The sequence below is a fragment of the Rattus norvegicus genome, chromosome 10 (assembly GCF_036323735.1).
Source record: "Rattus norvegicus strain BN/NHsdMcwi chromosome 10, GRCr8, whole genome shotgun sequence".
Classification (NCBI taxonomy): Eukaryota; Metazoa; Chordata; class Mammalia; order Rodentia; family Muridae; genus Rattus; species Rattus norvegicus.
This window is the reverse complement of record NC_086028.1, coordinates 84,854,229-84,867,500: the sequence shown is the minus strand read 5'-3', so window position 1 is coordinate 84,867,500 and position 13,272 is coordinate 84,854,229. Positions and strand designations below refer to the sequence as shown.

At 43.6% G+C, this 13,272-nt stretch overlaps 1 protein-coding gene across 2 annotated transcripts in view; it reads left to right on the top strand.

The window, feature by feature from the left end:
- Krt12 (keratin 12) overlaps positions 1 to 536 on the top strand; it is a 7,301-nt gene extending 6,765 nt beyond the window's left edge. For both annotated transcript variants that reach the window (NM_001395659.1, XM_063269430.1), the window contains one exon: positions 98 to 536. In NM_001395659.1, coding sequence (NP_001382588.1) covers positions 98 to 195 — 98 coding nt within the window. In that variant the 3' untranslated portion in view covers positions 196 to 536. The remainder of the gene's footprint in view (positions 1 to 97) is intronic.
- The last annotated feature ends 12,736 nt before the right edge of the window (positions 537 to 13,272 follow it).

Sequence of the window (13,272 nt, the reverse complement as noted above, 5' to 3'; positions counted from 1 at the left end):
TGCTTCCCGGAGGGAAGCCTCCTGAATACCTTGAGTCCAATCAGAAAGACGATTAAAAAAAATAATCATTACCCTCTTTTCTGCTTTTTCCCTTTAGACCCAAATAAAACTCGAAAAATCAAGACAGTCGTGCAGGAGATAGTGAATGGCGAAGTGGTCTCATCCCAGGTTCAGGAACTTGAAGAAGCGATGTAAGGCCTCACTCGGGCTCCTCTGGAATGCGAAGTTTACGGCTAGAAGTTACTGCTTCTGTGTGTTATACTCATTCAGCATCTGTTTTGGCCAGTTTCCTTTCCCTGGGATTCTCTGTTCACGCTGGGCCTTGTTAGCATTTCTGAAACAATATCCAATTACACATCTCTGTGGCTGTGCAGATCTTCATTGCAACCCCAGATCTCCTTACACCTCTCTGGGCCTGAAGGGGTCTTTTCCACTGTTTTTTCTGGTTTCCTGGACCATTTGTTTCATCCCAAAGCTTTGATGGAACAGTATGGGTTTAACAGCGCTAATTTGAATTAAAGATTCATGGCAATGAAGTGAAGTGTGTGCCTCTCCTTGATTTCAATAACAATGTCAAGAACATAGACACAAACCTTTAAGATATTGATAATGAAGCACTTAAATATTCAGACCAAAAAAAACTGAGGTTGGAGATTAAGTTGATTATTTTAAGGCGCCATCCTCTCGGAGATTGATGAAACTTTTTTATTTTCCATTTTAGGAGAGAACAGTTATTCCATTCATTTCCTAGAACCTTCTTTCATACAGTCAATGGGTTCCTATCCACTTTATTTCATACACTTGATGACCTGATGCTAGGGGTTATGCATCAATCATAGCCATCTGGACCACCTAGGTCCCACGGTGGCAAGCCCATCGTCAACAATGACAGCCATGTTGACCTGATGCCATAGAATGGAAGCTAGGAGATTCAATGGTGAATAAGACTTGAGATCGAGGTAGACATCTGCCAGGCACAGTGACACCTTGACAGGGGACACACAGATGTTCTGAAGAAGAATGGAGGAAGAAGGGATCAAGTTATTTGAGGGCAACTGTCTCGTTCAGAAATCAAACAAGCGGTGGAGAGAGAAAGAATAAAGATCATCCATGGAACAAGATGCCAAGGGTGGGGACCTCCATTGTGTTCTCCTCTCTCCTGTCTGGCGGTGCTGAGGACTAGGGTGGGGCTTTATGAGAGTGAGTCAGAGTCAGACCCACAAGCTAATGGCAGAAGTCAGGTTGAGTTGACATAGAAGATAACCAAAGTCTAAACCCGGCCTTCCCCTTCTCTGGAAATGCCCTCCCAACGCCTGCAATATGGCTCCAAGACACCACTCTCCCTAGAAGCTTCTCTTATGCTTTTCTCTGTGAACCATGAATGTTCGCTCCAACCCCCGGGTTCTCTCTCTACGAATGGCCTCCACGAATGACCCCAGTTATTCTCACCTCCTGGCACTCATGTGGAAGGAAGTGACAGACATGGCCTCCAGGGACAACCCTTACCCCTGATATTACCCAACCCCAGCTCTTCCCAACATTGATCCTAACCCTAACCCCAGTGCAAAGCTACCTTGGCAGGAGGAGGAGGGTAAAGCTAGGAGAGGACTGCGGAAGTGAATGTGGTCAGAGTAAGTAATGTACAGCGATCAGAACGCTGCTGTGCAGTGCTGTGGTCTCCGGAAATATCAGAGGCCTACAAGGTTATACTACGAGGAAAAGCAACTGTCTATGCATGGTCTCACAAATTCTCCCACTGAGGTTCCAGTGGCTCAGACTTCCTAGACTGGCACCAGATTCCAAAATCACGGCCTTCTCCCCAGCCCCCCACAATCTTTGTGCGATATTCTCCAGGCTCAGCAACGAAAGTCTGAAATACTGAAATCCTTGCCCTCATCAGCAAGATGCAGTTAGCACGGCACCCACCCTAGTGTTTGGGGTGCTATGAGAGGATACTTCAGACCAGGGGGAAGGAGCATAAACAAAGGACAGAAAGTGATTCCTCCAAGTTCTGCAGGGTATCTGGTCAGGGCCCACTTTCTGGACAGAGGGCAGAGTTTGAAAGGACTTCTGTTCTGTAACACACTGATCCCATCTGCAAGGGCTCTGCCTGAACAGCCCCCCAAATGCTGCACCTCTTGATGCCATCACACAGGTGATTAGATTTTATTTGAGGGGAACACAAACTTTTTCAGGCCACAGCAATGGCCTAGTGAGACTCCAGTCTCTACCACTAGATCCCAGTCCCTGATTCAGCAAGGGCGTGAAGGGCCCTCAGGACTCCGCAAGACGCATATTGAGAAAATGTCCTTAGGGGAAATAAGACACTCAAATCAGGATCACACATAAATAAGTAAAAACAACAACATGTTGTTTACAATTATGTTAACGTGGGAAAGTTTACAAATTTAAGTTCTTACTGTGTATGGGGTTGTTTTGTATAAAACTCAGGAAGGATCTGGAAAATGTGGGCTATGCTACATTGTTACAGCAATCTCTTGGGACTGCTAAGGGTTTCAAAAGTATGCTCTACTTTTCCTCTTGTGTGTGCCTTAAAAGTTTAACAAGTACATTATTACTCTAGTGATCAAGGATAAGACGGACTTAGTCATTTAGACAAATGTGTTTGGTGAAAGTTTAACTGAAGAGTGGAAACTACCTAGAAAGAACCACTTAGGGTGTAAAGCAAGACTCCGTTTGGCTTGGTGACAGCGCCATCTGCTGGAACCTCAGAAGGAGAAGTTTAAAAAAAACTACCTCGTTTGTTCAAATCACTAGAGATTAGGATATTAGGTTACTTCTTTATTGGAGAGGAAGAAGGAAGTCAGGAGAGGGAAAGAGGAGCAAGGAGAGTTGGAAGAATAGTTTTTTTTTCATTATCAACTTGGTAAGTTATGACTGTCTAACTAGTAATCACTCAGCAGGTCTATTAGACAGATTCTGTGATGTAAAATGAAGTTAGTAATTAATGTTTAGAATACCAGACAGGCAAGCTGATCTTCTTGAGCACCTCAAAATGTACTAAAATATCAAATAAAGAGATAACACACTCATGTTCCTGAATAAATGACCTTGTGTGGAGTAAAATGTTTTTTAAATGTTAAACATGACTGTAAGATTAAATTTTATTAAGATTAATACTGTCGGCTGGAAAGATGGCTCAGTCAATAAAGTATTTGCCATGTAAGCATGAGGACCTGAGTCCAACACCCAAAATCTCAGAGACTGAGACATGTGGATCTTTGGGGCTCACACTGGTCAGCTAGCCTTAACTTAATGGTGAGCCTGGGTCCAAAGTCAGACCCTGTCTCAAAATACAAGGTGGACAGAGTCTGAATAAGTACATCTAAGGTGAACCCCTGATCACTACAGGCATGCATACCTATGCTCATGCATGAACACATACATGTACATGCACATGTCCACACAGGCATGCATGCTTGAACGTGCACATGTGCACATGCATGCACACTTGCATATGCACGTGCACAGAGAGATTGGTATTATAAACTCAAGAACTTGAAAAATAGTGTGCTGTCTGTATCTTTTTGATCACCGCAGCTAGTTCCCAATGCTTTGGCTGAATCATCTTGCAACAAATTCACAGAAGATTATCACCACCAGAATTCATGGTCCAACCTAATCACCTGGTGAAGTTCACACACTAGAATACAGCCCACCAACTTATAAAGAATAGAAATAGTGATACAGAAACCCTGTGGCAAGCAGGACATGGTGACAGGTCACTGGAATTCCAGCTACTCTGGAAACTGAGACGGGAGGATCCTATGAGCCCCAGAGTTTGGAGTCAGCCCAGTGGCTAAGCTTGAGAAGCCCCAACACCAAAGAATACGTTTCTATGATCCCATGTATATGAAGCTTTAGGAAAACCAGGTCTCCTCCCCAGTGGCAGCAGGTCAGTGGCCTCCTGGGATGAAAGGTCAAGGAGAAGAAATGAACTGGCTTACTGGGGTCCCAAGACAGCCTTTGACATCGACGGACTTACTGATGACAGTGACGGTGACATCGGTATATCTAATTCTCAGACCAGGAGCTTTAAGTGGACTCATTGTTCCGTATGTGCAGAGCAATGTAGTCTGCAGGTATAATCCTAAAATGACGGTAGCCAGAGGGTTGGTTCGTCTTCATGGTGATCAGCAGTGGAAGCAGGGGGGCACGTGGGATGAGCAGGGGCGTGCCTGAGAGAGCCAGTACCTGCTCTGAGCACTGGCTGTTGACTCATCAGGGATTTGGAATATTATGGCACAAGCTCGGGGGGTTCCTTATTCATGATGTCAAAGACACCAGGCGCCTGCTGTCCACTGTGCCCGGTAAGAACAGAGTCAATGGCCAGTGGGCTGAGTTTGATTCCAGCTCTATCACTTACTGGTGGTTTTATTTCTCAGTCTCATCTATAAAACCTTGGTATAGACTAATGCCTACTGAGTCAGGGGCCTGGCACAGTGGGTGAGCTCTTATGTAGTATTACCAGGCCCTGAGTTCAATCCCCACAACCAGAAAATAATAAAGTGCCTACCCCCCATAATTATTATAAGAATTCAGGGAGATAATTCACTTACGGCACTAACTCAGTGTTAATCGTTATCAGTCAGAAAATAAAAAACACAGCATCTCTGAGACTAGAACACCAGCTAATTTGCATATCATCCCCTTGATACTTGTGATTTTCCTTCTCTTCATAGGCACTCTGAAACAATTTGGATGTTGGAAAAGAAATATGCAATGTTCTTGTGCATCTGATATATTCTGGGCCTGATACACAGGCAGGGAGGGGGTCGATTCTATTCGCCTTCCGGTCCCCCAGGTAACTGCCAGCATCGGATAAGTCCATTTCCCCACAGGAGCTTTGTGAGCAGCAAACCTCTTGAGAACCATAAGCTGCCTTAAGGCAGCTGCTCACACTGAAGGAGAGAGCCTCACACCCTGTGACCTATAAAACAGGTGCTTGGGGACCTAGCCCTTGCGATATTCCAGCTCATGGTATAATGTAGTCATGAATAAATCTACAGCTTTACAGGTACGCAATGGTGTGTTTGCAAAACTCAGAATAGATATGTTTAAACTTCATCAGAAGCAGAAGCATGGGCCTCAGGCAATTCAGAAGTCATTTCTACCCTCGGGTCGTCCTTAAAATTCACTGTGAATTTTAGTTGCTAAAAGATGTCACTGTTTATATAGTATTCCACATATGTTCTCTCTGTGTGTGTGCATGTATGTGTGTGAGTGTGCATGCATGTGCGTGTGTGTGTGCATGCACACATGCTGCTACACATAGTGTAGAGGTTGGTGTGTATGCCTTATTTTTTTATATTTATTATTACTATTATTTTGAGACAAGGTCTCTTCACTGAACTGGACCTAGCCATTGGACTTACAGGCACACAATGCTGTACTCACGTTTGATTGTTTGTTTGTTTGTTTGTCCACTCGTTCATTTGTACATAGATGCTGGACATCCAAGCTGGGGTCCTCCTGCTTGTGCAGCAAGCACTTTCCCAATAAGCCGTCTCCCAGCCCTGTGCATACACTTTTAACAAGATGCTACTTTCTGCCTCAAAATCATGGGAACAAATACATGACTCAGAAGCAGACCTTTGTTTAATGAGACAATCCACAAAGGGCAGCAGGCTCTAACGCTGACAGGAGTTGTTACTTCGGGCTCTGTTCAGGAAGGAATTGTTTTCCTGAGCATGCTACTCCACTCAAGATGGCCCACGCTTTACAAAAGGACAGTCATGACGTGATGCGTATTCACAGGAGTTCAGCATTTTTGGAACTATGGGAAAACACCATAAGCACAGGACACTGTGACGGGCTAGGCAGTCTGTTTGTTGGACCCACCTCCTACAGTTACACATATATATAATGTTTCTCCTAAGAAAAGTGTATCTGTTCTGAAATATTTCATTTACTGGGACCTGCTATGGGGTTTTAAGAATTCAGTTAACAGTTTCACTTTTCCAGTGAACAGAGCTACAAATGTAGCGTTTAAGCCAGTTCAAGTGTAAATTGTATTTTTAAGCAATGTCCAGGTGGTGCAGTTTTAAACGGTATTATATATTCCCTTATTTGCATATTGATTCAACAGATTGATTTGCCATCACCTACCTGTAAGTATCTATCTATTCTATTGGAAATAACGCCAATCTGCATGCCCTACATACAAATACAGAACCCAGCACCAAACATTGCTCTCCTTATCTACCTGGTACAGGTGGAGTAAGGCGGTACTGTTGTTCATGGGCAAGTGCCATGTCCCAGTCCCACACACGTATACACGCCTGTTCAGCAAAGGTATGAGGAAGAGCCTCTCCATGCAGAAGATACAATTCTTACTCCTTTTTCTATTGGTTTTTAAAAGGAGCAACTCATACGATGAAACGGAAATTCCCAGGGCATGTTTTCTAACAGTGTGACACCCTTAAATGTCTTGTTACATTGTACATTATATGTAAGGACTCCCAGGATGCTTTACATTTGGGGGACCTCTATTCTAAGCCATCTTGTGTGCTGGATGACAGAGTAATTTTGATGTAAAAATGTCCTATCTTATCTAAGAGCAGCTGGGTAAGCTGGCAGATAAATTTTTATCAGTTAAAAAAAAAACACATAGGCAGTCAGCACCCAAGCAAGAGATAACCCAGGAACAAAATCTGTGGCATCCCATCTGCACTGATCAGAATTCACCAGCCTGGTCATAGATAAAAACACAGCAGAGTGTGTTGGTTCCCTGTTCTCCTTGTTCAGAGGTTGGGGGTCAGCGAAAGTCTTCCAGGGCAGCATATCTGGCCGAAGACACTCGGTTCCCCACTGGAGTCCCCAGTGGCAGAGCTCTCCCCTGTGTGACCCTGAACAGTGTTTGCACAGCTTGCAGGGCTGCAGGAGCTGGAAAGCTGAAAGCCAGCCAACGGGAGGATGAGAGTCACCCAAGGGGAAGGCACGGTTCAGCAGGGAGGAGACCAATGGGAGCCTGAGTCATCGTTATCATGACTATCCGTCACCTTGAGGGTACCTGAGGAACGGTTGCATGACAGGGGATTGTTTCTGAGGAGTGAAGGCAAAATACGTGTCGGGCTGTCTTTCCCAAGACACACCAAAATAGCAAGTTACACAATTATTTGTCAATTTAGACAGGAGATATTTTATTGCCACTGTTACAGAAAGGGACCTTTAATCAAATAATCTGTGTGAGTTTTCACCATACATATGCATATACATACATATATACATCCTCTCTAACATCCTTCTGTTGAGGCTTTTTACCCTGATCATGCTCTGTACCACCTAAACTATAGACGTCTAGATCCCTTCGTCCAACAGCACACTAAGTTCACCATGAGCACATCTGCCTGTGTCTCCTACGTAGCTTTCTCTGATTATTTCTCTCCATTACCATGACCATCATCACCCCCATCCAAGCTGGATGCCCAGGCAGCTTCCCCTTTACCCCCTCCTTCCTGTTCCCGGCTCACAGCTGATCTCATCACTACATTGCTCGAAACTCTTCAAACACTTCAAGCGTCCTTGGGATAAATACCAAAGATCCATCCCAATCAAGTCTGTACTTTCTCAAACTGGGGATCTCTTTTATAGTCACCAATTCTGCTGGCCTGCCTAGTGATTTTAAAATACTACCCATATGTATTTAAGGTGTAGAACATGGTATGACGATACATACTTACACATACGTGTAGTGAGTACTACAGTCCAGTAAAATATAACCCTCTTTTCCTTCCCACTCAGCTTCCTGTCAGACATTTCCTCTTGACTAAAGGGGTATTTTCTCCCCAGTTGTGGTCAAACTAAACCCTGCTTATCAGTCAGGTCTAGCTCAAATATCCTTCTGGAAAGACTTGATTAACCTTCTCCATCGCCATTAACCAAATCAGTTTCTCTTGATATACATACATACATACGTATATATTTCCCTTTATATCTCTTAGCACAATTTGCAGTTCTATATTTATCTGTATGACAATTGAAACAATATAAGCAAGATCTTTAAGGACAGGGGCTGTATCTGTTTTCAATCTAGGAGATCCACTGCCTTCTTCTGGCCCCCAAGGACACTCACACTTGTTTGCATATACACCACACAATCATACACAAAAATAAAAATAAGGCTGGAGAGATGGCTCAGTGGTTAAGAGCTCTGACTGCTCTTCCAGAGGTCCTGAGTTCAAATCCCAGCAACCACATGGTGGCTCGCAATCATCTGTAATGAGATCTGATGCCCTCTTCTGGTGTCTTTGAAGACAGTTACAATGTACTCATATAAATAAAATAAATAAATATTTAAAAATAAATAAATAAAAATAAATCTTTAAAAGAAAAAAACATAGTTCCAGCACCCCCTCATGTCCAGTAAGAAATCCTTGTCTCAAAAAACAAGTCCTGGAGCAACTCTCGCAGTGGACCTCTAGCCTCTACATATACACACACACTCCCATCTGCATGTACACACTCATATCCACCACACACACATGAACACGCATATACATATGTACAAACATGCACAGTACTGACACCCAGAACAGGGACTAAAATGGCACTTGCAGCCCACCGCAAGAGGTGGTCAGGACTTGCTGGATACACAGGCACGAAGTCATGCACAAGTGTCAAACTATTGAATTAAAGCTGGAATACCGGTGTCACTCTCGAGGGAGCTCCAGTACTTAGCATGGAGCTGCCACATTCAAAGTGCTCAGTAGACACTTCTTACATAGACAGTGAATGTTGTTTTCCAGGAGTATCCACCAGATCTGAGCCCTAGGAGGCTCAGAGAAGCTTTTTGTCTCCCCCGCCCCAGTGGACAGCAGTCAGTACAGAGATGCCCAGTCGCTCAGGGTGCTGAGAATAAGAGACCGAGTGCTCAGCCCTAGATGATGTCTCTATGACCCCGCCGCCAAGGCTCAGGGACCATCCCAGAAGAAGAGAGGCACAAAGAACAAACATAAAAGCTGAAGAAGTGCTGTGATGTGCTGTCCGCCGACATGGCTACCATGATACGCTGTCTGCTGACGAGGCTACGGTGAACAGAGGCTGCGTTTATTTCTCCAGTTTCCACCACTCACCTCTGGTGATGCTGAATGAAGCAACCCAAGCTCATCAAGATACAACAGATAAGCAGCATGCGGCGCTAAGAGGACGCCATGAGTATCTTCTACCCAGATGTGTTATTTGTGATTAAATATGCAATGCTGATTTATTTAAATTAATGCTTAAATACTTCAGTCCCCTGGAAATTACTTATTCTCACTTTGCTCTCCTTAATTCTTAATCAAACAACTTGACTGACTGCTGCCGACTGAAAGGCGCTGAGAAAGGCGTTTCCATTTTACTGAGGTATTGGTTGGGTTTGGTGAATGTTTTCCGTGCATTCTGTGGGGACAGAAAACTTCCCTAGAGCATGAAAACCTGAGCTTGGTCCTTTCTCAAGCTTACTGATAGAAATCACGTTGCTCAATATCTGGTGATTCAGTAGAAAGGGCTCTTCAGTTTCAACAAGCAGGCTTTTAACTCATGACATTTTCTGAGGAAAGCAACCTGAAGACTTCTTCCCACACATACTAAGAATGCCAGTCAGTTGTTTTGACAAAATAAGGTAACTTGGTTTCTAGTCCGTATTTATCAGATAAAACTATGCCCATAGACATTCACTTATAGAAGCAATGTTGGCATTTCCTAACTCAGCCTTACAGAGTACAGTCAACTCAACTGTGGGCATAAAAGAGAATTCTCCCAAAGCAACTGAGGGAAGACTAGGTTTATAGGACAGAAGAAAGAAGAACATGGTTTTAATGTCAGACTACTCCTCATAACCTAGATCAAAATAGAATGGGCGTGTCTCAGCCCTTGTCATCGGGGCTACTCTAGAATTTACTTTCCTGTCAAATGAATATCTACCCAGTTTTACAGAGGCAACTGTGGGCAGCCACGGGTGCAGATCACCTTACCTTGAGGTATAAAGTAAGCTATGTAGGAGAGAAGATGCAGACAGGATGCTGCGGACCTTTGGAGATGGAGAAAAACTGCATAGGCTGATTAAGAGCCGCTCTCTCGGAGCAGCACCTCAGCAGAGCCTCCATATCTGAGCAAAGGACTACAACACTGTGACATCTCCCTGCACGGTGCAAAGGACAGGTGATGGGCAAGACTGAAACCATAGCATCCGACTCATAGAACCCCAAGCTCCTCGGCCACAGCAATCCAGACTTCAGTCTTAGAAAACAACCCAAAACTTTACTTACACACATGTGTGAGCCTGGTGTGCATGGAACCCAGGAGATTGCATCAGATCTCCTGGGACTGGAGTTACAAATGGTTGCGAGCCACCATGTGAGTAGCAGGAATTGAACACTGATCCTGTGAAAGAACAGCCAGAGCTCTTTACTGCTGAGCCATCTCTTCAGCCCAAAGGTGATTGATTTTAATGAATATACCATCATTTATTCAGATGGTTTCTTTTTCAGGGAGTCAGACGATTAGAGATGCAATACTGTCCCCATCAGCATTACAACGAAGTCATCCAGGGGACTAGAGAAAACAATCTCAAAATTCATACAGATAGGGGGAAAAAAGGGAGAGTCACATGGCCAAAGCTATATTCATTAAAACAAACAAAACTGAAATGTCACACAGCCAAAGCCACCGTAACACAGCACAATGTCACAGCATAAAAACACACAGATGCACAGCTCAGGATGGCCATCCCAGAATCAGTCCATGAAGTCCATGAGACTGCCAACCAATTCGTTAAGGATTTTTATTAGCACATACCAAATTATATAACAGACTTCGTTATAAAAATGTCATGCCTGTATAGATGGTTTTGGTTACAGTCAAACGCCTGCCTCACGCTCTCTCATCTGCCTTCCACTACTGATCCACATCCTTCCTCCCAAATAATTCTTGCATTTTTAATATAGATTTGACATATGACAGAAATATGCAATATCCGTCTTCCTGGTCCACCTTACCTCACTGGCATGCTGACCTCCAATACCACCCATTTCCCTGCAAATGGCATCATCTCAGTCTTCTGGATGCCAGAGCAAAGGTAGCACCATGTATTGTTAGCCATCTAAAAACAAATCCTGTCTAGAAAACAAATCCCCAGTGCTTAACACAGCCAGGACGTAGTGGGTAATTGGAACATGGGAATTGGAAATACCACATCATGTATATCCCACTGAAAAGCTCACAGGAAAGCGAATTCGGGGCACAGTTCACTAAGAGAACCCATGCCTGCCATTTGCAATTCCCCCAAATCGATCCATTCATTTAAAAAACTTTTTTTTTCTTATTTTTGGTTAGAGGACAAGATTGGCTGAAGTCCAATGATCAAACTATTTGGTCTGTCATTTGGCACATTTTCCAATAAGAGCTTACGCTGATTGAATTTTTCATTTTGGTACCAATTAGGCTGTCATTTATGTATGTGGCTCCAGTCCATGAGTCACCCAAAATTATAAAATCTGGGAGCAATCATAATTTTTAATCACCACCCCTCAGCAGTTGACGGTAGAGCACTCTGCAGCAGGGACTAAGGAGCTAACTACATTCTAAAGGGCGGATTGAGCAAAAGGTATTAGGAAGAGCATTCTGAGCAGCATGGGGAAGAGCGATCTCTAATAGCTCAGCAACCGGGGAGAACAGAATATGGATTCTCAGGGAAAGTTTGTTTGGAGTGAAACAACAACAACAAAAACCCCAATATGTGTTATTAGATTTTGCAATGGCTGTGTTGCAATAAAGAAATGTGATTTTAATTGAAGAGGAAGATAATTACAGCTTAAGAGCCAACTACTTAATCAACACTACAATCAGAACAGTCTTAGTGACAAACGTTGGCCCCACACCCAAGAAGAAAGGTTGAACCCAGAAAGTGAGTAAAGCAAGTTTCCATTACAAATGTGCTCGAGCCACCCTGGAGCCACGCCCTGAAACTGGGGGAAGGGGGGAAGTGCGTTTACGTTCCTAGTGATCACTGCATTTAAATAATTTCCACAAGTTTAGATAAGAAAAGGAGAGACTCTGTTTTGAATTGTGTCTCCAAAGGATACAGTGTTGCTCTGGAGATGGGCACACTGGCATACAACACAGCACACATTTCCCCAGACAATATTCCTTGAGATGATACTGTAAACAGAAAGGAGTCGGGGAGGGAAGCAGATTATAACTCCAGATATACAAGTGATGCCGGTTAGGACGGCTCCTACGATGCGGTAGAGGGAAGCCATGTTGTCTGAGGAGCAGGCGAATGAGCTGGTGGAAAAGACTTCAGGAGACTTGCTGGCTGCATGGCCGTGTCTGTCTAACAGATTTCAAGCCAAGATAAAAAAGATTTCCGAGAGTCATTTGTAACACCTCAAATAACACTTGTAAGTCAGTGAGTTTCTTCTACACCTGAAATATTCAAGCTGGGATTGCTGATATTGATAAGGGGATCTTCTTAATGTTGAATATTTAACAAGTCAAAAAGGAAGCAAATTAATATTAGTGACTATCTTCTGTGTACAGATGTTTCGTGTTATCTAGATTACTGATCTCAAAAAAAAAAAACACATGCCTCTGTCAGATCTTTAGAAAATGCATTTTAAAAAAGAATTAGAGAGCTGAAGAGATGAGTCAGCTGTTAGGAGCACTGGCTGCTCTTCCACGGGACGAATTCAATTCCCTGCACCCACGTGGCAGCTCACAATTGTCTATGACTCCAGTTCCAGGAGATCGAACACCCTCACACAGAGACACGTGCAGGCAAACCACCAATGCACATAAAATAAAAATAAATGATTTTAAAAAGAATTGATAGCATTTCTTTTGCAGGGATTAAGAGAGATTGCATCGTGTAGCATAGTCCCTGGAGAGACAGCAGAAACTTGAAATGTGGTGATAACCTCTGAGGTCCTTTGTAGCTCTATTCCAGCCTGAGCCATGGCAGCAAATGTGTTGGTGGTCATGTCTGGTACTCTGGTACTCTTTATGTTAAACTATCCAGAGAAAGCAGGAAGAAGGTATTAGCTTTCTTTGTGCCATTAAACTCAAAAGCCAGACCGTTCCTTAGGTCCTTTCCGGCTGCGTCTGTGTATTTCATGAACACATTGGATGATGGCAAACCATCTGAAGCTGGAAAGGGAGACGGTTTTAGCTCGCACGGGTCAAACCTAGAAAACCAGTTGTGATTTCCTTGATTATGGTTATTAAGAGCAATTCTGTGGCAAGTCTAGTTATATCAAAAAGCTGTGTCCT